Source organism: Schistocerca nitens, chromosome 2, assembly GCF_023898315.1.
Source record: "Schistocerca nitens isolate TAMUIC-IGC-003100 chromosome 2, iqSchNite1.1, whole genome shotgun sequence".
In the NCBI taxonomy this organism is placed as follows: Eukaryota; Metazoa; Arthropoda; class Insecta; order Orthoptera; family Acrididae; genus Schistocerca; species Schistocerca nitens.
The window spans coordinates 810445942-810473931 of record NC_064615.1 but is presented as its reverse complement, the minus strand read 5'-3'; the positions used below and the strand labels follow the sequence as shown (position 1 = coordinate 810473931).

The 27990-nt window shown below is 42.3% G+C and overlaps 1 protein-coding gene and 2 non-coding genes across 3 annotated transcripts in view; 2 read left to right on the top strand and 1 right to left on the bottom strand.

Moving 5' to 3' along the window:
* The window catches only part of LOC126235351 (uncharacterized), a 178396-nt gene that overhangs the window by 74796 nt on the left and 75610 nt on the right, over positions 1-27990 (top strand). The window contains exon 3 of the mRNA XM_049944074.1: positions 26799-26957. Coding sequence (XP_049800031.1) covers positions 26799-26957 — 159 coding nt within the window. The remainder of the gene's footprint in view (positions 1-26798; positions 26958-27990) is intronic.
* On the top strand, positions 4443-4515 carry Trnaa-cgc (transfer RNA alanine (anticodon CGC)). The gene has a single exon. It is a non-coding gene; the product is annotated as a tRNA-Ala (tRNA).
* Positions 14048-14119, bottom strand: Trnah-gug (transfer RNA histidin (anticodon GUG)). The gene has a single exon. It is a non-coding gene; the product is annotated as a tRNA-His (tRNA).

The window sequence follows — 27990 nt, the reverse complement described above, 5'->3', positions numbered from 1 at the left end:
TATATTCCATTCCTCGTTGATTCTGCGGAGGATGTCCTCATTTTTTAGATTGTGAGTCACCTAAGTTTCAACATTCTTCTGTAGGACCACATTTCAAACGCTTCGAAACTCCTCTGTTTATCTCAAATGCTTCGATCCTCTTCTGTTCTGGTTTTCCCATAGTGCTTGTTTCAGTGACGAATTGTACAGGTAATACCATTCTTTGATGCTGTTGAGTAGCATGTTCAACTCACTGTGATGTGTTACTTAACCTGCTGCTCCTGCCATGAAGTGTAACTTACAAGCAACGTCTGTAGTTTTGGATGTTTAGTTGTTTCTGCTACTCTTGAACGGTATTCAGGTTGTTCCCAAGAACCACTGCTGCTGCTCTTCCTACTTTAGGGGCATCTTCATGTCGTTTCACTTGTGCTGCCTGTTGTACCTGGTATATTCTTGAGGCTATATCTCTTCTTGACAAATACAGTTCTAATTCACCTTGCGACACCTTTTCAGATAATCTGTTTGGTGCTTGACATACTCCGCTATCCCCTAACTATATTAAAAACATTATTTCTAAAAAGTTGTCTCTCTCGCCCCATCTTTGATATTTGTGCCGGCCAGGGTGGCCGAGCGGTTCTAGGCGCTACAGTCCGGAACCGCGCGACCGCTACGGTCGCAGGTTCGAATCCTGCCTCGGGCATGGCTGTGTGTGATGTCCTTAGGTTAGTTAGGTTTGAGTAGTTCTAAGTTCTAGGGGACTGATGACCTCAGAAGTTAAGTTCCATAAGTCTCAGAGCCATTTGAACCATTTGATATTTGTACGTACACACTCAAGAACGTGCCCATGAGTCCCTCTCAGCCCACAAACACAAACGTCGCTCTCCCACCGATTACGATTTTCAGGTAGGTGGGATATGGGCTTATAAAGTGAACCAAACCTCTTGACGGATAAAAATCGCCCATTAGCTATCTTTCTTCAAGATTAGGGAATATTTCAATCATTTGTCTCCGAGTAACGCAGCTTTCTCAGGTCTTTTGCCACTCTGTATTGATTTCCAACGTACTGTTAACAAATCTTCTATGGATTTAAATTTCTCTCTGTCTGTTTTTCAGAATCACAACACTGCAGCTCTGTAACGTATGATCTAATCCACTGGACAGATTCCAAGAATAATAAAAAGTTAATCTGTTGGTATCGTTCGATATGCTCCTGGTAATCTTATCAGTAGTACTCGTATTACTCAGGCAAGTGTTATTGTCCTCAGTCTGTGAGACCATACACTTGCTCCATGTCACACGATAACTGATCAAAAGTAGTCATGACATATCTTATTAACTGCATTGTCACCAGACTGATAGTGTTTTATACTACTGTAGCTACTTCATTATTGGTTTTATCTTTATGGGCTGGAAAATTTTGTCTTTCATAAAAAATAATCCCTGCAAGGTGATTAGTAAATACTCTGCATATTGATCCATTGCTGATTTTTGTCAAATGATAAGTGCCGTTTAACAATATACGAACTGTTTATTTCGCTAGGAACAATCATATAAAATTTTCATTGCATTTCTTCCTCTTTTTTCCGATATGTACCCTAGTCTCCCCCCCCCCTCCCCTCCCTCTCCCCCCCCCCCCACACACACACACGCACACAATTAATAGGATGTCTCTACAAGCGAAGTCCGTTGTTTCATTTGAATCCTGACCAAGACTGATTGTCTAATTGATGACATTTTCGGTCGAACGTGCCTGTCTGAATTCGTATTAATCGTAGCTCACAAACCTTAACTCTCTTAGGTCCATGAACCTCTTATGTAAAGGGCGATCCTATATTTTCGAAAAATTCTTTTATCAGGGAAGTAGGCCAATTTGGCTTTGGGAGAGCAGCATCTATATCTTCCACTTTTTGAAGACAGGAACTTCAACTTTTTTGCATGTCGTCGAAATTCTTCGGTGACGCAAGCAATCCTTGATTACACTTGTCAAAAATGGTGTTACGTTATCTTCCACTGTCTGAAGAACCTCGGACAATATACCGTCAGATATCACCGTCGTACTTTAGCAACAGGTCTTGAAGAGAACCCGACAAAATACTGGTACATCGTAAACATGCTAAGTAGGTCTAGGGCTTCTATCCAGTTACTCGTTGAACATTCTGGTGTGGAAGTAGAAGACAGCAAAAATAAAACTGAAGTTTCAAATACAGCATTTAAGAAATCGTAGAATCATACCATCGACTCGCCATTGCACAGACTTCCGTATGCGGGACACAGTAATAAGCATCGCTGATGTAGAGAAACAACTGAAAGAGTTGACAGCAAATAACTCGCCAAGTCCTGATGGAATCCCAATTCGGTTTTACAAAGAGTACTCTACGGCACTGGCTCATACTTATCGTGAATCTCTCGCCCAGCGCACGGTCTCAAGCGATTGGAAAAAAGCGCAGGCGACTCCTCTATATAAGAAGGGTAAAAGAACGGACCCACAAAATTACAAACCAACATCTTTAACATCGGTTTGCTGCAGAATCGTTTAACAATTCTCAGCTCGAGTGTAATAATTTCATTGAAAGGGAGAACGCTTCTGTCCACAAATCAGCACGGTTTTAGAAAGCACTGCTCTTGCGAGACTCAGCTTGCCCTTTTCTGACATGAGATCCTGCGAACCATGGATGAAGGGCAACAGGAGGATTTCACGTTCCTAGATTTCTATAAAGCATTTGACACGGTGCCACACTGAAGACTGTTAACGAAGGAGTAAGCATCCGAAATAAATTCCCAGGTATGCGAGTGGCTCGAAGACTTCTTAAATAACAGAATCCAGTACGTTGTCTTCGACGGTGAGTGTTCATCAGAGACGAGAGTATAGTTTGAAGTACCCCAGAGAAGTGTGATAGGACCGCTTTTACTTTCTACGTACATAAATGATCAGGCGGACAGGGAAAGCAGCAACCTGCGGCTGTTTGCTGATGATGCTGTGGTTTATGGGAAGGTGTCGTCGTTGAGGGCTATAGGAGGACGCAAGGTGATTTAGACAAAATTTCTGTTTGGTGTTATGAATCGCAGCTAACCCTAAATGTAGAAAAATGTAAGTTAATGAGGAAGAATGAGAAAAACAAACCCATAATGTTCAGATACAGCGTTAGTAGTGTCCTGCTTGACACAGTCACGTCGTTTAAATATCTGGGCCTAACGTTGCAAAGCGGCATGACATGGAACGAGCGTGTGAGGAGTGTGGTAGGGAAGGCGAATGGTCGACTCCGGTTTATTGGGAGAAGTTTAGAAAAGTGTGGTTCATCTGTAAAGACGGCCGCATACAGGCCACCTGCAATATATTGTTGAATATTGTTCCAGTGTTCCACACCAAGTCGGATTGAAGGGAGACATCGAAGTAATTCAGAGGCGGGCTGCTACGTTTGTTACCTGTAGGATCAAGCAACACGCAAGTATGCTTCGGGAACTCAAAAGGGATTCACTGGAGGGAAGGTGACAATTCTTTTCGAGGAGCACTGTTGAGGAAATTTATAAACCCGGCATTTGAGGCAGAAATGGTTCAAATGGCTCTAAGCACTATGGGACCTAACATCTGAGGTCATCAGTCCCCTAGACTTAGAACTACTTAAACCTAACTAACCTAAGGACATCACACACATCCATGTCCGAGGCAGGATTCGAAACTGCGACCGTAGCAACAGCGTGGTTCCGGACTGAAGCGCCTACCGCTCGGCCACAGCGGCCGGATTTTGAGCCAGACTGCAGAACGATTCTACTGCAACCAACGTACATTTCACTTAAATACCATGAAGATAAGATTAGAGAGATTAGGGCTCATACGAAGTGCTTACAGACAGTCGTATCTCCCTCTCCCTGTTTGCAAGTGGAACAGTAAAGTAAATGACCAGCAATATTAGAGCAGTGTACCCTCCGCCACGCACCATACAGTGATTTGCAGAGTACGTATGTAGTGTAGATGCAGGTCCCGAAGAGTTTCTTTCTTTCAGCTGCCTGATGACTACTCTTACTTGTTTCTTAATGAGGTCACTGCTGTATGGCTATGGTACGCGTCATCCTTCTTTATCGGATGTTGAATTCGATTAAGATTTTCATCCTCTAACGTGTCTTTCGTTAATAACACTTGCGTCAACAGACTCTTGTCAGTCTTTGGTCATTTCTCTATTTTCTCGTTTTAGAATTGTCAGTAGTGTAGGCGCCCTTACTTTGCTTTACCTTGTAGATACACCCTAAGGATATGAGGCCAGTTCTTAGTCAATAGTAATAAATGCAACAGTTATCTCGAAGCATTTGGGGATATTCTCGTTATTAGTGGTTCTATTCACTTTATGTGGCTTATTAAATGCGTATAGAGATGGTCTCCAGTTATTCCGTGATGTATTAACAGATGTCCTACCATTCTGTCCCTTCTTCTCGTCAGTGTTCTCTATGTATTCAAATGTTCAAAACCGAGCGAGGTGGTGCAGTGGTTAGCACACTGGACTCGCATTCGGGAGGACGACGGTTCAATCCCGTCTCCGGCCATCCTGATTTAGGTTTTCCGTGATTTCCCTAAATCGTTTCAGGCAAATGCCAGGATGGTTCCTTTGAAAGGGCACGGCCGATTTCCTTCCCAATCCATCCCTAACCCGAGCTTGCGCTCCGTCACTAATGACCTCGTTGTCGACGGGACGTTAAACACTAACCACCACCACCACCAAATGTTCAAATGTACGTGAAATCTTATGGGACTTAACTGCTAAGCTCATCAGTCCCTAAGCCTACACACTACTTAACCTAAATTATCCTAAGGACAAACACACACACCCATGCCCGAGGGAGGACTCGTACCTCCGCCGGGACCAGCCGCACAGTCCATGGCTGCAGCGCCTTAGACCGCTCTATGTATTCCTTTCCTCGCCAGTTCACCGGAGAACTTCCTCATTCCTTACCTTACCAGTCCCTCTAATTTTCAACATTCTTCTGCAGCACCACATCATAAATGCTTCGATTCTCTTCTGTTCCGGTTTTCCTACAGTCCAAGTTTCACTTCCATATAATGATGTGCTCCAAACGTACATTCTCAGAAATTTCGTCCTCAAATTAATGCCAATGATTCATACTAGTAGAACTCTCTTGGCCACGAATACCCTTTATGCCAGTGCTAGTCTGCTTTTTATGTGCTCCTTGCTCATTCGATCATGGGTTATTTAGAGGCCTAGGTAGTAGAATTCCTTCGCTTCATCTACTTCGTGACCATCAATCCTGATGTTACGTTTCTCGCTTTTCTCATTTGTGCTAGTTCTCCTTACTTTCATCTTTCTTCGATTTATGCTGTATTCATATTCTGAACTCCATTCAGCAGGTCATGTAATTCCTCTTCACTTTCACTGAGCATGTCAATGTCATCATCGAATCGTGTCATTGATATCCTTCCCCTTGAATTTTAATTCCACTCCTGAACGGTTTTACTCTAAGTGAGTCGGTCTCTTTTCTCGGTGCCTAATTGTCCTCTGCCACAAAAAGATACAGAAGATGGAAGAAAAGGAACCACTATAAACACATAACATTACCAAGCACAAACCGTAATAGGAAAACCTTTGGCATTAAAAACAACTTCCATTCGTCTCGGAGTGGTTAAATGCAGGTCCTGTATGGTTGTCAAGGGAATCTTACACCGCTCTTCCTTCAAGCTGCCAAGTTCAGGTAACGATCATGAGTGGGTAGCCATCATGCTCCCTTCTCTCCACAGTAGACGGCAGAGGATCAATAATATTGAAATATGGTGAATGTGGAGATCGGGTGACATGCGACATTACATGATTTTGGAATTCCGGCTTGCTTTGCAATTCCCTGCTTCTGGAGCTCCCTAGCTTCCTTCGAGTTTTTTTTATGCTGACAGAATTCGCGAGTGGGACATTCAATTCTTCAGTGTCTTTCTTTTGCAGCTGTAACCCTCTTTTCTTTCTTTTATTTTTTTTTTTTTTTTTTTGTTACAGTCTCCTTTAGTGACCATTGGTCACCATCACTCAAAAGACACTTTCATTCTCGTTGTGACTTAGCGCGTGCTGTTTTTCCGCTTTCCTTGAATGCGTAATAAGTATTCGATTTGGTGCCTCTTGAAACACCGAATATTTTGGCTAGCTTGCTTCAAATGGTTCAAATGGCTCTGAGCACTATGGGACTTAACATCTGAGATCATCAGTCCCCTAGACTTTGAACTACTTAAACCTAACTAACCTAAGGACATCAGACACATCCACGCCCGAGGCAGGATTCGAACCTGGGACCGTAGCAGCAGCGCGGTTGCGGACTGAAGCGCCTAGAACCACTCGGCCACAGCGGCCGGCGGCTACCTTGGTCACTGAAACCCACATCCTACGAGCATCAGTACTGTGTCCACGTTCGAATTCACTTAGCTCCGACATCATGCACTCACAAACATAGAACACTCTTCTGACCGCGACTGACGCTTTCAACATATTGAGAGCAAGCGTGGCTAGCAGCTGCATTTCTGTTCAAACATCCATTTCTCGCGGTGTTTACAAATTTTTGTCCAACTCCTGTATACTCACAAGGCACCGACGTAGCTGGAATAAACAATCTTTTCAGATCAAACTTGATTTCCACAAGTTTAAGAAATCACTGCATCTAGTCAGACAATCGTCGTGACTTCCTTGGAGCAAGATTACTTCAGGGCACTCGACTCTTTTTGAAAAACATAACATCTCTTTTGATCTCATCAGCATTTTTGTGTTGCATGTTGCACAACGAGGTTTAATGAATGTGAAAAACCGTAGAACATATGAAATGTTCAAAAGCATGGCAGCTAATTTCGCGTTTGAAGCATTGTCCCCTATTTTGGGCAGTGATTTTAAACCTGAAGTTATATTTGGTGGCGACAGTCTTTACCCAGTTTAACAAATTTTTTGCAGTGTATCTATCTTCACATTGGAAGCATTCTAGAAGATACAACTGTAACTGAGTCTTCTCATCTATAAAATGTGCCGTTAGTACATAAAAACTAACGTTCTCCCCCTGTCGTTGACTTTGCAGCAATCAAATTATTTTTAATTTTACCAGTTTGATAACGTTTTTCGAGTTTGTAGATTATAATTTTGGCATAATATATTTGTGAACTTTTTTAAATGTTCCGTCTCTAATGTCATATTTTTGTGAGATCGGCTTTATAACATGGAAAAATTTGATTATAGGTTGTTGCAAACGAAAATGGGCCACAGGTGAGGGTGTCACAAAATAAAATAAATCAGAATGTGATCGAGAACCAAATGACAGTGACAAATTGGCAACAGATTGAGACCCACTTTGACTTCCTGGTAGAACTTCATCTGAAGTGGAAGCAGAAAACCGTGAGGATGGTTTAAAAAAACGATTACTAGAATTTCTGGAGAGTAAAAATTGGTTAATTGAGATCTTGATCAGCTATCTCACACCGAACCAGAGTTACTGTTTGACGATGCGTACTTACGGCGCGTCTTCAGAACTTATATTGAGTGAGAATAACAGGATGTTATGTGCTGGCAGTAATGGTACTTTCCTTTTTTTATCTAGTTTGGTGTAACGATATCATATGTAGAGATACATTATACAGAAAAATTGAAATGCTATTAAGATGCACTGTTTTAAATTCTAGAAAGTCAGAGTGAGAAAAAGTATACACACAATGTGCTCTATAATAGATATAAGCAGTGATATACATGTAAAATTTAATACTGCAATATAGATGCCATTATTATTATAATGAACATTATCCGTGATGAAATGAACTCAAATGGAGACTGCTGGACAAGAAAGAATCCAGTACAACTGCGAGTTGAATCAGTGAACAAGCATATAGTGCCGCAAGCTGAATCAGTGATTAGCTAAGAGCGCAAAGAGCGGGAGTGTAAAAAAGGAAACTAGTTTTTCGACTTATCTGGCAGCTTCAAAGACATTTAAATCAAAACTTCTTGATATATTTGTGCTTTTTTATGAGTTGAACATACTTCTCAAGCACAGTGAGACCCACCCAATGTTACATGTGTGTTGAGGGATGTGAGAACAAATAGACACAAATTTATGTGCTGCTAGAGAGTGGGATGGATTTACAATAGGTGCGGTAGAGGAAAGGTGAGTGGCTACACTGAAGAGCCAAAGAAACTGGTACACCTGCCTAATACCGTGTAGAGCCTGCGTAAGAACCCAGAAGTACCGCAGTACGAGGTGTCATGGACTCGAGTAATCTCTGAAGTAGTGCTGAAGTAGTTGACACCATGAATCCTGCAGGGCTGCCCATAAATCTGTACCAGTACGAGGGGATGGAGATCTCTTCTGAGCAGCACGTTGAAAGGCATCCCAGATACGCTCAATAACGTTCATGTCTGGGGACTTTGCTGGCGAGCGGAAGTGTTTAAGCTCAGAAGAGTGTTCCTGAAACCACTCTGTAGCAATTCTGGACTTGTGAGGTGTCGCATTTTCCTGCTGGAATTGCCCGTCAGAATGGATGCAATGGACTGAACGGATGCAGGTGACCAGACAAGATGCTTACATACGTGTCACCTGTTCGAGTCGTATCTAGACGTATCAGGGGTCCCATATCACTCCAACTGCACACGCCCCACACCGTTACAGAGTCTTCACCAACTTGAACCGTCCTCTGCTAACATGCAGGGTCCATATATTCAGGAGGTTGGCTCCATACCCCTATACGTCCATCCACTCGATACAATTTGAAACGAAACTCGTCCGACCAGGCAACATGTTTCCAGTCATCAACAGTCCAATGTCGGTACTGACGGGCCCAGGCGAGGTGTAAACTTTGTGTCTTGCAGTCATCAAGGGTACACGAGTGGGCCTTCGGCTCCGAAAGCCCATATCGATGATGTTTCGTAGAATGGTTCGCACTCTGACACTTGTTGAAGGCCCAGCATTGAAATCTGCGTCAATTTGCGGAAGGGCTCCACTTCTGTCAAGTTGAACGATACTGTTCAGTCGTCATTGGTCCCGTTCTTGCAGGGTCTTTTTCCGACAGCAACTATGTCGGAGATTTGATGTTTTACCGGATTCCAATATTCACGGTACACTTCTGAAATTATCGTGCGGGAAAATCCCCATCTCATCGCTACCTCGGAGACGCTGTGACCCATCGCTCTTGCGCCGACTATAACACCACGTTTTGAAAACCTGCCATTGTAGCAGCAGTAACCGGTGGAACAACTGCGCCAGACACTTGTTGCCTTATATAGTCGTTGCCTTATATAGTCGTTGCCGGCCGCAGCGCCGTATTCTGCCTGTTTACATATCTCTCTGTACTAGTTTATTTGGTTCTTTAGTGTAGGTCTGCTTCACGCTGAGTCAGGATCTATAGGCGAGCAGCGAGGAGTGACTGGTTACGATTCCTGAAGTCAGTTTCCTGCAACTCCTTCGCTCGCATGTGAGCTTCCATGTGCTCCCACTCCACCGAGCTAGTTTCTTATAGTGAAGTGCTGAACTGGTCAGAACAATTGTTCCTTGTAAGCTGTTCTTTTCAAATCAAGAGCGGCAATAAAGGGGTGAAAGTGTTTGCTATGCTTATTCTGTGATCTTACTTCACATTCTATTCTTTTTATGGCTGATAAAAGTTCCTTATAGGAGTAAGGTATGTAGACACAATCATACGCATTGTCCATAGTGTATCTTTCTGCAGTCTGGGAGATGTTTCTCACTATAATGGTCTATGCTATAGTTACTAATTCAGCATGTTGTGTGGGAGGTTGTTGCTAGAGTCTTGCCCAGAAACTTCATTCCATTCACTGCTGTTCCTGGAGCGACATTTTGGGTCTGAAGACCTACCTCTCGTTTCCTCCGAGTTACTGACTGCTTATTCCACAGAGGGATCTAGCTCTTTGAATCAAGTTCAGGAGCGGATAGCCATCTCTGTCCGTGAAAGGTGAGGCACAATGGGGGAATAAAACACTTAGCTGGCTCACTTTTCAAGAGTAGTCGATGGAAGAAATTCGCCCTTGTTAAAGGGCTTTAAGCCTTGTTCCACTGTAGACAAGAACTAGTTCACACTAATTTGCTTACAGAACTAGTAATCCTACGCAACACTTGTATTCTGTGAAACCATAGTATGTCGCTCTGAGAGATTTAGATGTAGATGAAGAGAATTTTGCCCTATGAGCAGCTCGTCGTGTTTGCTTTTCTAAGTGATCCATTTAAGGTTGTTTCTTATGGCCATTTGCAATGTTTCAATACATTTATTTACTAGTTGTAATGTTTGACTATCTGATATTCAGATTTGCAGATCATATTCCTATCCCCTCTCTCTTACGACAGTATGCACACTGAAGCACATCTTAACTGACTTACAGTGAGTAGCTTTGGACACCGCTCAACGAATCAATTGCACCCTTTCAGCTCAGCAGGCCAATCGAAGCTCATGCCAGTGGCCTCTGGTTACCACAGAGACAGAATACTCCCCCAGGCCATGAAACACTCTCCTGCTTCGGTGGGGTCTATCTCCGTCTTGCATGAACCACACTTTGGCAGAGAAAGGGGTGAAATACGCTGACACAAAGGTCTTTTAGTCATTTACCAAATAGCGTTAAAAGTCTGACACATAGCCAATCAGCATTTAAAAACAAATCAAAAGAATTTCTGAATGACAACTCCTTCTTCTCAACAGATGAATTTTTAGATATGAAGTAGTAATTGTAAAAAATTAATTATATTGTGTAAAGAAACCTTACGCTAAACTGACTCATTCCACATCATTACGAAATGTCGTACTCATGATCTATGGAACAAGTATTAATATAATATGTCATATCCCTGTCTAACCTTCATCTACATTCTCTTTCGTTTCCATAATGTTGCCTTCAAGTTCATCTCCCTTGTACAGCCCCTCTATATACTCCTTCCACCTTTGAGCTTTCCTTGCTTTGCTTAGTACCGGTTTTCCATTTGAACTCTTTGATTTTCATACAGCTGCTTCTCTTTCCTTCAAATGCCTCTTTAATTTTCTTTTAGGCGGCATTTATCTTTCCCCTTTTTATATATGCTTCTATAGCCTCGCATTTGTCTCCTAACCATTCCTGTTCAACCATTTTGCACTTTAGGTCAGTTTCATTTTTTAAATGTCAGTAGTCCCTTTTGCCTACTTTTTGCGCTACATTTTCTCTTTTCATCAATTAAACTCAATATCTTTTGTGATGTCTAAGGATTTCTACTAGGGAATATCTTTTTACTTATTTGATCGTCTGCTGCCATAACTATTTCATGTCTCAAATCTACGCATTCTGCTTCTACTGTATTCCTTTCCCTTGTTGTGGTCAATCGTTGCCAAATGCTCCCTCTGAAACCCTCAATTACGTCTTGTTTTTTAACTTTTCCATGAGCTATCTTCTTACTTGCCCATCTTTTAGCAGTTCCTTCAGATTTGATCTACAATTCATAACCAATAAATTGTGATCAGAGTCCACATCCGTTGTTGGAAATGTCATACAGTTTAAAATCTGGTTCTGAAATCTCTGTATTACCATTCTGTAAACGATCTGAAAACTCCGAGGTCTCCAGTTCTCTTCCACACATACAACCATCTTCCATTATTGTTAAAACAAATGCTTAGGATGATTAAATTACGCTCTGTGCAAAATTTTACCAGGCAGCTTCCTCTTTTATTCGTTTCTCACAGTCCATATTCAGTTTCCGTCTCCATTTTTTTTCCTACTATCGCAATCCAGACCCTAATCATAACTAAATTTTCATCTCCCTTAGCCATCTGACTATTTTTTATCTTATTATAAATTTCCTGAATCCATTTTCCTCAATCAATTTTATAAAAACGTAAAAATCCGGGCCCTAGTAATGACAGTTGCCTGAATTAAATTGAACCGCGTTTGCCACCGCTAGCACCTCCATAGAATGCAAGGCCTAAGATTACTGAACTACGATTGTGAGGAAATTCAGGACGTCGATGAAAAATACCTTGTTTGCGCTAGACACAGAAAGGAATTAGAATGGCTATTTATGGAGCAGTTTGAAATAAATAAAGGACTTCCCTTGAATGTCTTGACTCTCTTGACGTTAGTGAACATAAACATTTATAAATAAGTCGTAGAAATTTCGTTTTTTTGTTTAACTAACTAACTAACTCACTGTCGACGAACCACTAAATTCTTGTCTTCGTTTTCAATCTCTTCTAAAAATCCACTGGAAACCCCAAATAAGTGATTTATTTGATGTTTTCCTTCAGTTGAGGAGATCAATGTCTATAGTTCATTTTTCAAGCAGCCAAGTTACGTATTTGATTTACTGCGTTTTCAAAATTTTCGTGAGAAAGGTAAACGTCTATATACATAACCCCCGCTACTGCTAAGGTTATTTCTGTCTTCAAATTATTATCACCTTCGGAATCATACTGAAGCAATAGTTCTCACGTTGTTATAGGATATTATCTTATAAATGATGATGATGATGATTATGATGAGTCCCAAACTCCTTTAGAGAGCGTAGGGGAGCGACGCGAGAGACCCGCGCCGCCTTACTAGGCAAGGTCCTAGTGGAGGTGGTTTGCATTGCCTTCCTCCGACCGTAATGGGGATGAATGATGATGATGAAGACGACACAACAACACCCAGTCATCTCGAGTCAGGAAAAATCCCTGACCCCGCCGGGAATAGAACCCTGGACCCCGCGCTCGGGAAGCGAGAACGCTACCGCGAGACCACGAGCTGCGGACTATCTCATAAATATGGAAGTCATTTTTGTAATCAAAGATGTAATTTTTGCTTGATCGTAACCGAGGAATCTCTTACAAAGTTTTCTATGTCGAAAGTCAACATTAGACCTGAGGTATAAGTAGCCAAATTAGTACTTGACAAGAAGCTTCTATAATTACTAGGATTATTTCATCGCATTTTTCATCAACAGCTGTTTGGTATCACCCCGTATGACCACAATGACAGCTCTAGAACTTCTTATTGCTTACATTCGGAGTTCGCCAATTACTTGCGAAGATGCAAAATATTTGATCAGGTGAACATTAGCAACTCAGGAACACATTTACAGAATAAAAATCCGCTTCAACTGCTAGCAATTTTCTTAATTTATTCCACCACCGTTTTCGAAGCTTGAAACTTCATCTTCAGGTGCCACCAAATAATTATGAAAACATGAATGTGTGGTGGTCGAGCCAGTTAGTCGCTGGTCCTAACTTCCCATATGTTTGTTTGACGCCGATGTAATCCCCAGTGACTGACTGGCAGGACCGCCGCACATTCATGTTTTCATAATTATTTGGTGGTACCTGAAGATGAAGTTTTAAACTTCAAAACCGGTCGTGGAATAGATCAAGAAAAATGAAGCGAATTTTTATTCTATCAACACTTGCCAAGATCTTCCTCTGGTACATTAATTCTCTTTTGCTTGTTTTTGTCACGTGTGGATTTCTCACTAAGTTTCTCCATGATATTTACCGGAAGTGTCGGCCTAAATGTCAGTTTTTAAAATAATAAGGTTTGTAATGACATTACTCACTCCACGTAAACCATACAGTTTCGTCTCTCTCGTTGCCCTTGTGCTATTCCCATTTCGTAAGTCTACAAAAGGTCAAGTCCCCATTTTGAGGCTTCTGTAGTTAATACTTCATATATGTATCTGTATTTCCGTCTTGTTACTACTACTTCATTTGCCCTAAGATGTGGGAAAAAACATGTACGGCATACGTCTGCGAATAGTGTGAACTTATATACATGCACTTTAATATTTTAACAGTTGATTTATTGTGTTTGTGAGGTAGAAAGAAAGAAACATCGCCACCCGTGTCTTCGCGGATGTGAGAGACCAACAAAAAAACTAGATATTTCCTGCTGGGTGTTTTGGACCAACTGCCTGTTATCCCTTGCTTAGAATAGTATGTTTTCTCTTAAATGCTGTGTCTTCGATGTTCGGCAATGCATGTGCGGGATTGTCGTTATTTGTCTATTCACGTAACTTTGTGTTTAGATACTACACGGCGTGAACGTCAAGTTTATCTTTAAGAATCTGTATCACAGCCTTAACTGTGTTGCCCGCTATTAGTTAAAAATAAAGCTTCTGCCGTGACCAGGATTCGAACCTGGGTTCTTGCGGCCACAACGCAATGTCCTAACCACTAGACTATCACGGCTGGCGAGCTGCGGGCCTCAGTAACAGAAAGACTAGCGGTCGACTGTGCAGGCATAATAGCTGACGTGTCTGTGACGTCATTGAGTTGTGTGCAGGCAGCACAACGCCGACAGTAAAGTGAGTGAGCGATGGTTGACCTAGAAGCGTAGTTTGTTGTGTGTTTTCTGTGCGTGCCTCTTTTTCCAGGTCGGAAAAAGGCAATTGGTAAAGAATATTTCACATCCTACACGTTCATGATTAATAAAGCACTGTAGGTAAGGTTACCAGATACTCCTTTGCATGTATTCTTCCGTTTTTTCGCCCAAATTTTCTTCCTCCGTTTGGTTTTAGGCGGAGTGAATAATTCTACGTTTTTGTTTTGAAGACTATTACTGATTATAATTTATGGAATAAATATAATCTTAATGTCGTTAACTTCTTGAAAAATGACGTTTTTGTAGCTGTTATAGTTTCTTTGGTATGTTGAACATCATGCACTTTGGCTTCCAGACCGAAGCAACAACAACGAAACTAATTTAAACTGCTTTCTCCACCGCCTCTAGTCTGAATCAGATGTGGTTCGGAGTGTCTTCTTCAATCGCTACTTTTCGTTAGAAAATTAATTTCAAGTTAAAAATATTTGAGAATGAAGGACATTCGTCAAAGATTCCTTCGCGAAAAAAGTTTAAATTTCGAGACAAACATAAGCAAATATATCGCATGAAGTGAGAACATGCCTTCTAACGGGTTAAGCCAGGACCAGACGAAAAGCAGGCGTTTTTTACTATGTACTTTGCACAATACAAGGGTATCTCAGTAAAGAAAAGTGTAATTCTGGAAGTTCAAATAAACTATCGAGTTCCTTTTCAACTTAAACTGTAACTTTAAAGAAGAGCATGATAAAAGCACGGTGTGTGAACTTAGTCAAGCAGTGAAATATAACCTGTTACTCGAGTGTTGACTGCGGAAACAACATTGTATCCCACATTTCTACTGTGTCTGCAATTATTGCTAGCAAACTTTCACGTGGACGCATTAACGTGGAAAAGATTGTGAAGAAGGTTCTTGCTCCTGGAATTGTTAATGGCTACGTGTCTATTTTAAAATGTCCAGAAAAGCTTTGAAAACCAAAGCATCAAACAAATGCAATCGGAAGGTGTTTCCAGGCTGCATCCGGTACTTCATTGAAACTTTTGAGAGAACATCTATGGCAGTTACCTATACGTCACTTCAAAAATTAAAAAAACAAAATTTCGATTTGATTTATGTGTCTTCTTACCGTGCAGACAGTGCCAATGTGAGCTCTGGAAAAATACATTTCATACGGATGCTGAGAAACAAAAACCCTAACCCAATGGTAGGTAATTTTTGTACGTAACAGAGTTAAGTTTGCTATTGATACATTAGATATTGATGTTGAAAATGTAGTCTTAAAGACGTCCAATCACTTCCCTGTATCAGCCAAAAAAGAAAAGAACAAAAATCATTATTTGAATTCGTGGATTTGGATAAGATTAGATTACATTACATGTACTCTTCATTCCTGTTGATCCATAGTGAGGAGATCCTTTGGTGTGTGAAACAAGTCAAAAACAACATAGAATTAAACAGCCAACCTGCTGCACATAAACGGTAGGTACGTTTATCTAGGTTTCGACACCCACTAGGGGGTGCCTAAATCAGAAAGAACTGTTGCAAAATCCTATAAAAATAATACAAAGAAAGTAACGTACTAGAAAAAAACCACATTAACCAAGATGATAATTTTCATGACGCACAAGGTTACTTACGTAAAATTACATTTGCTAAACAGCAATAGCATTTGGAGCAACTATGCTCAAGTCAAAAGTAAAATAAAATGTTCCAGTCTTTGCCTCGTGTGTCCAGCTGGGAACATCAGACTAATCGGTCCCGTAGCTTACATTGCTGACACGAAAACAATACGAGTTGCGCCGCCTATCAGACGCGGATAGTAACATGTACCCATTTGAAACGTTATACCAGAAATACTTGAAAAAAAAAGACAGTTAATTTGAAAAACAAAATATAAAGAGAGCTTATTGTCTTTTTGAAAATACATAGTAGTCAAGCACATTAAGTGTAATAGTGCCATCTGTTAGGCTTTACAGAAATTACTATTACGTAAAGGACAGAATCACATAGATTTTTTTTTTTTTTACTAACAGCTGTACAATCCAGAAAGTATTTGCATGAAGGTAACTTCAGCAGCACATACCTATGAGATTAGAAGAAAATAATGTTTCGAAACCAGAAGCAGGGAAAATATAGTAAAAATTTAAGGAATCAAAATTCCGCGAGCAGAGGATTGACACCATTGAAAAAAATTTTGTTGCGTAGTTGTAACTGTTCATTAAGAATGAGGCCATCGTTCTTAGAAATACGCTTGAAAATCTCTAGCTCTTCTAGTACATGAAGTCTGTGACATTTCTTTTTTCTGTGTAAAATGGAAATTTCTTCAACACATTTCGGTTTGCGTCCGGAAATTAATAGATGAACAGCAAAAGTGGAAAAAAAGGAAAAAATTTCAGATAAGCTAGAGTTTGATTGAAAGCAAATTGTAGTACTTGCGTACATACACTATGTGATCAGAAGTATCCGGACACCCCCAAAAACATACGTTTTTCATATTAGGTGCACTGTGCTGCCACCTACTGCCAGTACTCCATATCAGCGACTTCAGTAGTCATTAGACATCGTGAGAGAGCAGAATCGGGCGCTCAGCGGAACTCACGGACTTCGAAAGTGGTCAGGTGACTGGGTGTCACTTGTGTCATACGTCTGTACGCGAGATTTCCACACTCCTAAACATCCCTAGGTCCACTGCTTCCGATGTGATAGCGAAATGGAAACTTGAAGGGACACGTACAGCACAAAAGCGTACAGGCTGATGTCGTCTGTTAACTGACAGAGACCGCCGACAGTTGAACAGGGTCGTAATGTGTAATAGGCACAAATCTATCCAGACCATCACAGGAATTCCAAACTGAATCAGAATCCACTGCAAGTACTAAGGCAGTTAGGCGGGAGGTGAGAAAACTTCGATTTGATGGTCGAGCGGCGCCGGTAAATGCCAAACGACGCCTCGCTTGATGTAAGGAGCGTAAACATTCGACGATCAAACGGTGGAAAAACGTTGTGTGGAGTGACGAATCACGGTGCACAATGTGGCGATCCGATGGCAGGGTGTGGGTATGGCGAATGCCCGTGAACGTCATCTGCCAGCGTGTGTAATGCCAACAGTAAAATTCGGAGGCGGTGGGGTTATGGCGTGGTCGTGTTTTTCATGGAGGGGGCTTGCTTCCCTTGTTGTTTTGCGTGGGACTATCACATCACAGGCCTACATTAATCTCTTAAGCACCTTCTTGCTTCCCACTGTTGGAGAGCAATTCGGGGATGGCTATTGCATATTTCAACACGATCGAGCACCTTTTCATAATGCACGGCCTGTGGCGGAGTGGTTACACGGCAATAACATCCCTGTAATGGACTGGCCTGCACAGAGTCCTGACATGAATCATATAGAACACCTTTGGCATGTTTCGGAACGCCGACCTCGTACCAGGCCTCACCGACCGACATCGATACCTCTCCTTAGTGCCACACTTCGTGAAGAATGGGCTGCCATTCCCCAAGAAACCTTCCACCACCTGAATTAACGTATGCCTGTGAGAGTGGAAGCTGTCATCAAGGTTAAGCGTGGGCCAACACCATACTGAATTCCAGCCTTGCCGACAGAGGGCGCCATGAATTTGTAAGTCATTTTCAGCCAGGCGTCCGTATACCTTTGATCATATAGTGTATTATGCACATTCAGCTTTATTTTAATAATGTGCAAAATTATAGTATATGTGGAAACCACACCAGTGAAATCTTACATGTCATTTCTGAGAAATAACTGGTGATTTTCGTCTGAGAGAGTGACTTCCATCTAGCTCTGATCAGCGATTTTTCGATGGTAATAGCTGGTGATTTTCGTCAGAGTGACTTCCATCTAGCTCTGATCAGCGATTTTTCGATGGTGATGAGAGCTATGACAAAATAATCACTCGGGTCCGTTGTGAGGGCGTAGGAGCGAAGGGCATGGACAGATGAGCTTGCTCCGCTCGGTGTGACTCGAGTTGGTGGTTGTTCTTCGTGGTCTTCCTCGTCCTCATCCTGACAGGCATACAGCTAAGCATCGCAGACATACATCATCGTCAACATGAACTAAATCCTCAAAGGCACAACAGCGGAGTAGAAGTTCCCACCGTCAGTCTGGCGGGACTGAATTAATTACTTCTCGTAGCTTTGGTGGCTGTTCCGCGTTTTCTCTTTACGTATCACCAGCATTGTCTGAAGCAGTTATAATGAGTATTAGGGCTGACGTTTTCCCAGGCCTTATCAATCATTGTTGTCAAAACTGTTATGTTCCACCTCTCACCTTTATCAGTGCTATCCAGCACAACTGAAACAATTTCTCTTCGGAAGAGAGCTTTAAACTTTTGTATTACGCCCTGGTCTAATGTTTGCAATCTTCATGTCGTGTTGGGTGAGAAGAAAATTGAATCTGCATGGTCTAATGATGGTGGGTTGTTATGTACGGCACAGTTGTCCAAAAACAGCAAAATTTTGCGTTTCTCCTTTTTCACATCACTATTAACCGTGGTCCGCTATTCATTAAGCAATTCTTTTGTCATCCATGATTTTTTGTTTGAGCGATAAGTCATGTGAAGCGATTTCATTCACTTGAAACAACGTCATTTCGCAGATTTTATAATTATGACTGTATTCAGCTTCTGAGATCAGTCCATGTTACAAGATAGAACGACAGTTATTCTGTAGTTGTTCAGTTTTCCTCCATGATACTTTTCGTCCGACCAGGAAAGCATTTATTTTAAAAAAGCCCGGTTTCGTCTGTGTCGAATACGTTGCGTGCGTGCATTTTTTTCGTTCAACACAAAAATGAAATGAAGTGATCGTATGGCATAATTGCCCGGGAGACCCCAACTGGACTTGTACGGCCGTCTAATGCAAGTATTATTTCACAGAAGAGCCAAAGAAACTGGTATACCTGTCTAATATCGTGTAGAGCCTCCGCGAGCACGCAGAAGTGCCGCAACACGGCGTAGCATGGACTCGACTAATGTCTGAACTGGTGCCATGAATCCTCCAGGGTCGTCCACAAATCCCTAAGAGTACGAGGGGGTGGATATCTCTTCTGAACAGCACGTTGCAAGGCGTCTCAGATATGCTCAATAATGTTCATGTCTGGGGAGTTTGGTGACCAGCGGAACTGTTTAAACTCAGCAAAGTGTTCCTGGAGCCACTCTGTTGGAATTCTGGACGTGCAGGTGTCGGATATTGCCCAAGTCCGTCGGAATTCACAATGGACATGAATGGATGCAGGTGATCACACAGGATGCTTACGTACGTGTCACCTGTCAGTGTCGTATCTAGAAGTATGAGAGGTTCCATATCACTCCAACTGCGTACGCCTCGCACCATTACAGAACCTCCACCACCTTGAACAGTCACGTGCTGACATGCAGGGTCCATGGATTCATGAGGTTGTCTCCATACCTGTACACGTCCATCTGCTCGATATAATTTGAAACGACACTCGTCCAACCAGGCAACATGTTTCCAATCAACAGTCCAGTGTCGGTGTTGGCGATTCTCTTCAGTCGTCTTGGTCCCGTTATTGGAAGATCTTTTTCCGGTCGCAGTGATGTTGGAGATTGATGTTTTACCGGATTCCTGATATTCATGGCACACTCGTGAAATGGTCGTAAGGGAAAATCCCCACTTCATCACTACGGAGATGCTGTGTTCAATCTCACTTAAATCTTGATAACCCGCCATTGTAGTAACCGATCTAACAACTGCGCCAGACAGTTGTTGTCTTATATAGGTGTTGCCGACCGCAGCGCCGTATTCTGCCTGTTTACGTATCTCTGTATTTGAATACGCATGACTGTGCCAGTTTCTTTGACGGTTCAGCGTATATTCGATGTTAATAACTCTGTCTTCTTCAGAAATGCATTTCTTGCCGTTGCTAGTATACATTTTACATCCTCTCTACTTTGGCCGTCATCAGTTATTTTACTGCCGACATAGAAAAAAATAATCTACTCTTTTAGTGTCTCATTTCCTAATCTAATTCCCTCAGCATCGCTTGTCAGAATTACGGTATCATCGGCAAACCTCAAAGTTTCTATTTCTTCTCCCTGAACTTTCATCCTTTCTCCAAATTTTTCTTTGGTTTCCTTTACTGCTTATTCATTGTACAGATTGAATAATATCGGGGATAGGCTTCAACACTGTCTCATTCCCTTCTCAACTACTACTCCCCTTTCATGTTCCTTGACTCGTATAACTGCTGTCTGGTTTCTGCACAAGTTGTAAATAACTTTTCACTCCCTGTGTTTCGCCCCTGATACCTTCAGAATTTCAAAGAGTGTATTCCCATCAATATTGTCAAAAAGCCGGCCGTGGTGGCCGAGCGGTTCTAGGCGCTTCAGTCTGGAACCGCGCGACCGCTACGGTCGCAGGTTCGAATCCTGCCTCCGGCATGAATGCGTGTAATGTCCTTAGGTTAGTTAGGTTTAAGTAGTTCTAAGTTCTAGGGGACTGATGACCTCAGATGTTAAGTCCCATGGTGCTCAGAGCCATTTGAACCATTTGTACCATTATCAAAAGCTTTCTCTGAACCTACAAATGCTATAAACGTAGATTTTCCTTTCCTTGTCATACCTTCTAGGAGACGTCATGGGGTTAGTATTAGAGTCGCCGCAGGATATGCTGGCCGACGTGTAGTGACCAATTTTCGCCCAGAGTGCTAGGCGAGTTCATTCGCTTGTTGGAAAGGAGAGGCCGACAAGTGTTTGCCACTTTTCAGCCGGTCGGCGATGACATAAACGAGGCGCACTCCAAGCACTCTTTCTCAAAAGATTTTACAGAAACCTATAGCTTTATACAATAAGTTCACAATGATGTGTCCATCATTTCGTTAGTGGTCATAGTTACTGTAATAACCACGCGAAAGTAAGACATTCCATGAAATTCGGAAATGTGTGCAATGAAAAATAGAGGTCGCTATGAGTTTCGTCCAAAGTGCTAGGCGAGTTCATTCGTTTGTTCGAAAGGAGAGGCCGATGCATATTACATAATATGTTGCTGTGTATGAATTTTTCTTTCGACTTGGGTAGAGTTGTCTATGTGTCACTAATCTCGAGAAAACCGATCTGACGTAGAACAGTCAATTGCGATCGCGCCCCTCTATCGATAAAGCTAGAGTGAAATATTCACAACAATCCTCAAATTTCATAAACGGTTGCAGATATCGAAATGAGATTTCAACAAATGATAGCAGGCAAAGACGAAAATATCATTATTATGCAAAACTTCATTATCTACCATGTTATTCCACTAACTAGTCTTTTTCGATGAAAGAATTTTCAAGGATCGTCGATAGCTGGCGAAATGAGAAATTCCATGGGTTTTGGAACAAAATTAGTGAAGATAGTCTTTTGTACCGAGGATATGCTTTTTCACAAGCTGGTAACCTCATAAACTTCCTCAGTTCCTCACTTCATAAACTTACTGAACCACTCAGAATTATCCCGCAATTGTGTCTGCACAATATGTTAGTGAGCTGAGACTATGTGTCTCCAGATCTCTTCCACACATGCAGCTATCTTTCATTATTCTTGAACCAAATATTAGCAATGATTAAATTATGATCTGTGTAAAATTTTACCAGACAGCTTCCTCATTCATTCCTTTCTCGCAGCCCATATTCAGCTGCTACTTTTTCTTCTCTTCGTTTTCCTGTTATCAGATCTCAGTCTCCAATCGCAATTTTCCCTTAGCTACCTGAATAATTTCTTTTATCTCTTCATACATTCTTTCAATCTCTTGACCGTTTGCGGAGCCGTGACAGAGTGGCAGGAAGCAGTTATGGTGTTTGGACATGCCCATCACCACTCTGTGAATGAAGCTGCTCGATTTGTTGGTTTGTCAGTGATGACTGTCCAACGTATCTACGGGAATGGTGTATCACTCCCAGCCATTTCACAGGCGTAAATAAAGGTAGTTGTTAGAAGACCATACTAAGAGTAAACCTCGTCAATGGCAATTGTCTTGACACTCGACAGAAACTGCTGCTGAACGCAAGTTCATTCCTACCAGTTCCCAGGTGAACTATGAGAAGAGAATTGCATGGACATTTGCAGTCGGTGACCTCCAAAAGATGGCCCAGTGTCCGACAGTCCAGAGTTCGGAGGGTGTAGTTGAGGCTCTAAGTGGTTCTGTGATGTTTTGGGTTCGGTACCATGAGTCGGCCCACGTATTCAGGTTACCCTGAACGTGAACCAGTGTGTTTATTTCAACATTCTCGAACACCGATAATTGCCCTTATCTTACATTTTCAAGATTGCTATGCTGTGGATGATCCTGTCTTTCAAGATTACGAAGTTGTGTTCATGGGGCTCCATGTAGCAGTCGACGTCCCCACGATTTGGTAGATCTACTGAATCTATTCATTAACGAGTGGCTTCATTTAGATGTGACATGCCCGAGGGAACTCGTGAACTTCCATACTCGCTGAACTGAAGCATTATTAACGTTAGAGATGGAGGTACAGGTATCAGCCTATTGTCTCCTCAGTGTGACTAATTTTTTGGTCGGTATGCTTATGTTGGTCGCAAGAAATCTTTAGCTTTTTTTTGCTTCAACAGCTGAATGATGTAAATGTTAATAAAAACCACCACAGATGCAGCTGAGTTACGTTTATTACGTCGTAACGTCATAACCGGTTTCGCTCTAAATGACCATTTTCAGGTGACTGAAAATTCACCAGTAGTCTTCATAGATAATTTTCACAAAGGGGAAAATTAAAGTCGTATGACATTGTTGAATGAGGGTCCCCGAAGCGCAGGTTCAGCCGCCTAATTCGAAAGGGTTTTCGTCGTCCACGCTCACTGGCACAATGGCTTCGTGAAGAATGAGAGATGTGTGTATCTGATAAGTGCAGGTAACTGTATTTGGTGTGTGTAGTGCGGTGTCATGTTCGTACTGGATGTTGGCGAGAGAAGGAAGAGGATGAAACCTGGTACCAGAATAAAGCCTACTAATTTCGAGTAGCACCAAGGAGGCTGTCACATCTAATTACCCCTCCTGATGGACAGAGCACTGTCAGCAGTGTCACATGCTCTCACTTCATAAGACACTGCAGAGAGGTCTGGGATTTAATCAGAACATTTGCAAAAAGTTTGATGATCGTGAACTTTACGCCAACACCCCTCCTCTCCTTTGCCATAAAGGCAAATGGAAAGCAGCCAACAGCACTTGGCGTACTCAGCCAAGTACTGGCCACGCGCGACGTTGCTTAACTTCGGTGATGTGACGAAGAGGGGTGCATTCATCGAGGCAACGACGTTCGTTTTCACAAAGTGGCAAATCAGCACATTTCTGTCGATTCCTGAAATTCAGTCACGAAGACTGCTGGTGAATTTTCGGTCATCTGAAGATGCTAAATTTAGAACAAAACGTATTGTGGAGTAGGAAACGTATCTAAAATACATCTGTGGTACTTTTTATAAACATTTCTTTTTTTGTGGGTCGCGCGTCTGTTCGATATATCTTTGATGTTCGACTCTTTGGTCGTATTTCATCATCATATGCACAGCTATCCTGTCTATTTCCAGACAAGCGCAGAGATTACCCATACACTCTGTCTTGTCTATTACCTTATCAACATACGCTGTCCCTCATATCTCCCCTGGACCTTCTCGCTCTTGTCCAAACAATATGAGAGGAGCGCTCATTCCAATCACAACAAAATCCTTTCTGTCCCATTCCATCGTTCAGCCACTTTCTCCAAGTTCTTCTCAGTAGCAGGAACCCAACTCTGGAATAATCTCCCGCATTCTATTAGAGAACTGAATATCATCTCTAGCTTCAGAAGACAGTTAATTACGTAGCTACTGAAGCAACAGTAATGACTACCATGATCCCTGTATGCATTCGGTACCCCTGAACGTCCCTTCTCCCAGCAACAACTTTCTCATTTTCCAGTACTCTTAGCTGGTGTAGTGTCCTTAAATTTACTTCCTCCAGAACTTGCTATATCAAAAAAATATGTATTTTGTGCACCAATAAATTCTTTTTATATTTACCACGATGTCTATTGCTATTACAGTCATCATCTCTGTTATTATTAATAATATTATTATTGTTGTAGCGTAACAAGCTAGTCACGCCACACTGAGGAGGAAGCCTAAAGGCACGCGTACACACACGCCGACTGGCGTCAAGTCTGGAACAGGATAAGTTATGACTGCTATAAAGAAAATACGTAGCTTTGGGAATATACTTAACTTTTAATCAATCCTTGTGATACATCTCTCTTGACTATACAAATGAGACTCGTAAGATACATGCACTGTGACAATTGGCGCCTTGCTAATGAGACTCGTAAGATACATGCACTGTGACAATTGGCGCCTTGCTAAGTCGTAGCCATTAACTTAGCTGAAGGCTATTCTAATTGTCTCTCGGCAAATGAGAGCAAAGGCTTCGTCCGTATAGTCGCTAGCAACGTCGTCGTACAACTGGGGCGAGTTCTCGTACGTCTCTCGAGACCCGCCGTGTGGTGGCGCTCGGTCTGCGATCACACAGTGGCGACACGCGGGTCCGACATGTACCAATGGACCGCGGCCGATTTAAGCTACCACCTAGCAAGTGTGGTGTCTGGCAGTGACACCACAATTATTATTGTCGTTATTATCGTTATTAGTGACAATAGAAGCACTACTAAGAGTACTGCGAGTATTAACTTTATTAGTTCTTAGTCAGTATTTTTTACTCACTTGGTCTCTATACAGTGTGCCCCAGAAATGTTGCGACAAATTTCGAGGGGTTGTAAGTGTATCTTGAAGAACAAATCAACGGTAGGAATCCGTGCCCAGAAACGTCATCCGACGACGCTACAGAGCGTCGAAGCTGCGGGGCGCGGCACCTGCCACTAGACAACCCCTTCGGTAGCAAATGTGACTTTGTATGCCGACTGACTGTAGGCCGAACGTGTCGCAATGTTGTTTGTTATTCAGTGATCGCGACTGATTGCCACGATCGCCAGTGGAGAAGATGGAGCTATCTGCTGCTTAGAAAGGCCTTGTCTCCTATGAATGCGATACTTCGTTGCCTCCGTGGATGACGGTTTCAGACCGGGTTTCCATCTGCAGTTTATTTTTCCCCTGGAACTCTCAAAAATCTCCAGTGTTTCTCAGTATACAGGACAAAAATAAACTGCATTTGGAAACCCATGTCCAAAAGCGTCAACCACCAAGACAAGAAAGCCTCACATTCATAAGAGGCAGGTCTCTATAAGCAGCAAATAGTTCCATATGAAACGTCCCCATAGAAAAATTATGAATGACTGTGCTAGTAAACTTCTACGTTATTTGATACAAAGACAGCTGAGTAAAACTGAACGTAGACAATTCTCTCTTTACTTATTCTGATCACCACTAAACTGACACACAATATTTTTTAGCGCAACGCAATCTGACTTTCAAAAATCCCTACAAAAGAGTGGCCCTGACTAACAATAACCTATACCTTTCATGAATCACTTACCTCACAAAAAATCTTCGTCACTCGAACTACTGCAATACAGCGAGCAACAATACTGCCAGCTAAATAAAATATTCTAACTACTGAAGGCACTAACTACTGAAAGGTATAGTTAGCAAATCAGATTCAAAACTCTGACATCTCTCTCTCTCCACATCCACCACTGCTGGCGGCTCACTTCAAACTACACAACGCTACGCGCTGTTCACATCAACTGTCCAAGACTACACAAGCGAATATTCCAACAATGAGTCCAACCAGCCACAGACTGCACACAGCACAGTCAGTGATTTTCATACAGAGCGCTACGTGGCGTTGCCAACATAAAAACCTAAAAAGCCTACTTACACATCTTATCCACTGGCGATCGAGGTAGTCAGTGGCGATCATTAAACAATAAAGAACATTTCGAGACGTTCCGCCTATGGTCCGTCAGCGTACAAAGGCACGTTTTCTATCGAAGAGGTGGCCTAGTGGCAGGAGCCAGCACTTACAACTTCGACTCTCTGTAGCGTTGTTGTATGACCTTTCCAGTTACTAGTTCCTATCCTCAGTTTGTTCCTCAAGACTCCCTCTACAATCTCTCGAAGTTTGTCGCAATATTTCTGGGACACCCTACAGACACTCAAATCATTTTAATACTATTTGTCACATTAAAATTGTTGCAGCGCGGGATTAGCCGAGCGGTCTAGGGAGCTGCAGTCATGGACTGTGCGGCTGGTCCCGGCGGAGGTTCGAGTCCTCCCTCGGGCTTGGGTGTGTGTGTTTGTCCTTGGGATATTTTAGGTTAAGTAGTGTGTAAGCTTAGGGACTGATTACCTTAGCAGTTAAGTCCCATAAGATTTCACACGCATTTGAACATTTGATTAAAATTGTTATTTATTAGGTATCTATGATGTAAAAAAGGTACTATATGCGTGAAACCCTAGTCTGATGAAAGAGAGTATTTGATGGCCGTAATGAGATCTGGTCAAATAAATAAAAAATATTTCTGACTACAGTGAGTCGATGATACTTGTTGCGTGTGAGCAGTAAGCTGACCTGACGGAAGGATCTGTGGACAGGAGCGGCTGCAGCAGCTGTCGCTGCGCCTGCACCGGTCGGCGTCGGCCGTGGAGCTGGCGTCGGTGCTGGCCGCGCACGACCCGGCCGCCTTCTGTGACAAGGACATGCTGCGCTGGTTCCGCAGGCAAGCGCACGCCGCCAGATCGCCGGAAGCCATGGTGAGCGCCTCACTCCTCTGCTGCGAAGCTGACGCCAAGTGACTGGCAGGGGACCTGCACACTACATTACTGCACGCACTCCAACTCGTGTCCAGTCTGGTCCCTACATCTACATCCAAATGATTATTCTGCTACTCATAATAAAGTGCCTGGCAGAGGGTTCAATGAACCACCTTCAAGCTGTCTCTCTACCGTTCCACTCTCGAACGGCAAGCGAGGAAAACGAGCACTTAAATTTTTCTGTGCGAGCCCTGATTTCTCTTATTTTATCCTGATGATAATTTCTCCCTATGTAGGTGGGTGCCAACAGAATGTTTTCGCAATCGGAGGAGAAAACTGGTGACTGAAATTTCATGAGAATATCCCGTCGCAACGAAAAACGCCTTTGTTTTAATGACTGCCGCTCCAATTCACGTATCATGTCTGTGACACTATCTCACCTATTTCGCGATAATACAAAACGAGCTGCCCTTCTCTGTACTTTTTCGATGTCATCCGTCAGTCCCACCTGATGCGGATCCCACACCTCACAGCAATACTCCAGAATAGGGCGGACAAGTGTAGTGTTCCACCTGCCAAGTGTTCTGCCAATGAATCGCAGTCTTTGTTTGCTCTACCCACAATATTATCTACGTGATCGTTCCAGTTTAGGTTATTTGTAATTGTAATCCGTAAGTATTGAGCTGAATTTGCAGCCTTCAGAACTGTTTGACTTATCGCGTAATCGAAATTTAGCTGATTTCTTTTAGTACTCATGTGAATAACTTTACACTTTTCTTTATTCAACGTCAGTTGCCACTTTTCGCACCATACAGATATCTTACCTAAATCATTTTGCAAGTCGTTTTGATCATCTGATGACTTTACGAGACGATAAATGACAGGATCATCTGTAAACAATCTAAAACGGCTACTCAGATTGTCTCCAGTGTCGTTAATATAGATCAGGAACAAAAGAGGACCTATAACACTTCCTTGGTTAACGCCGGATATTACTTCTGTTTTACACGATGACTTTCCGTCTATTACTATG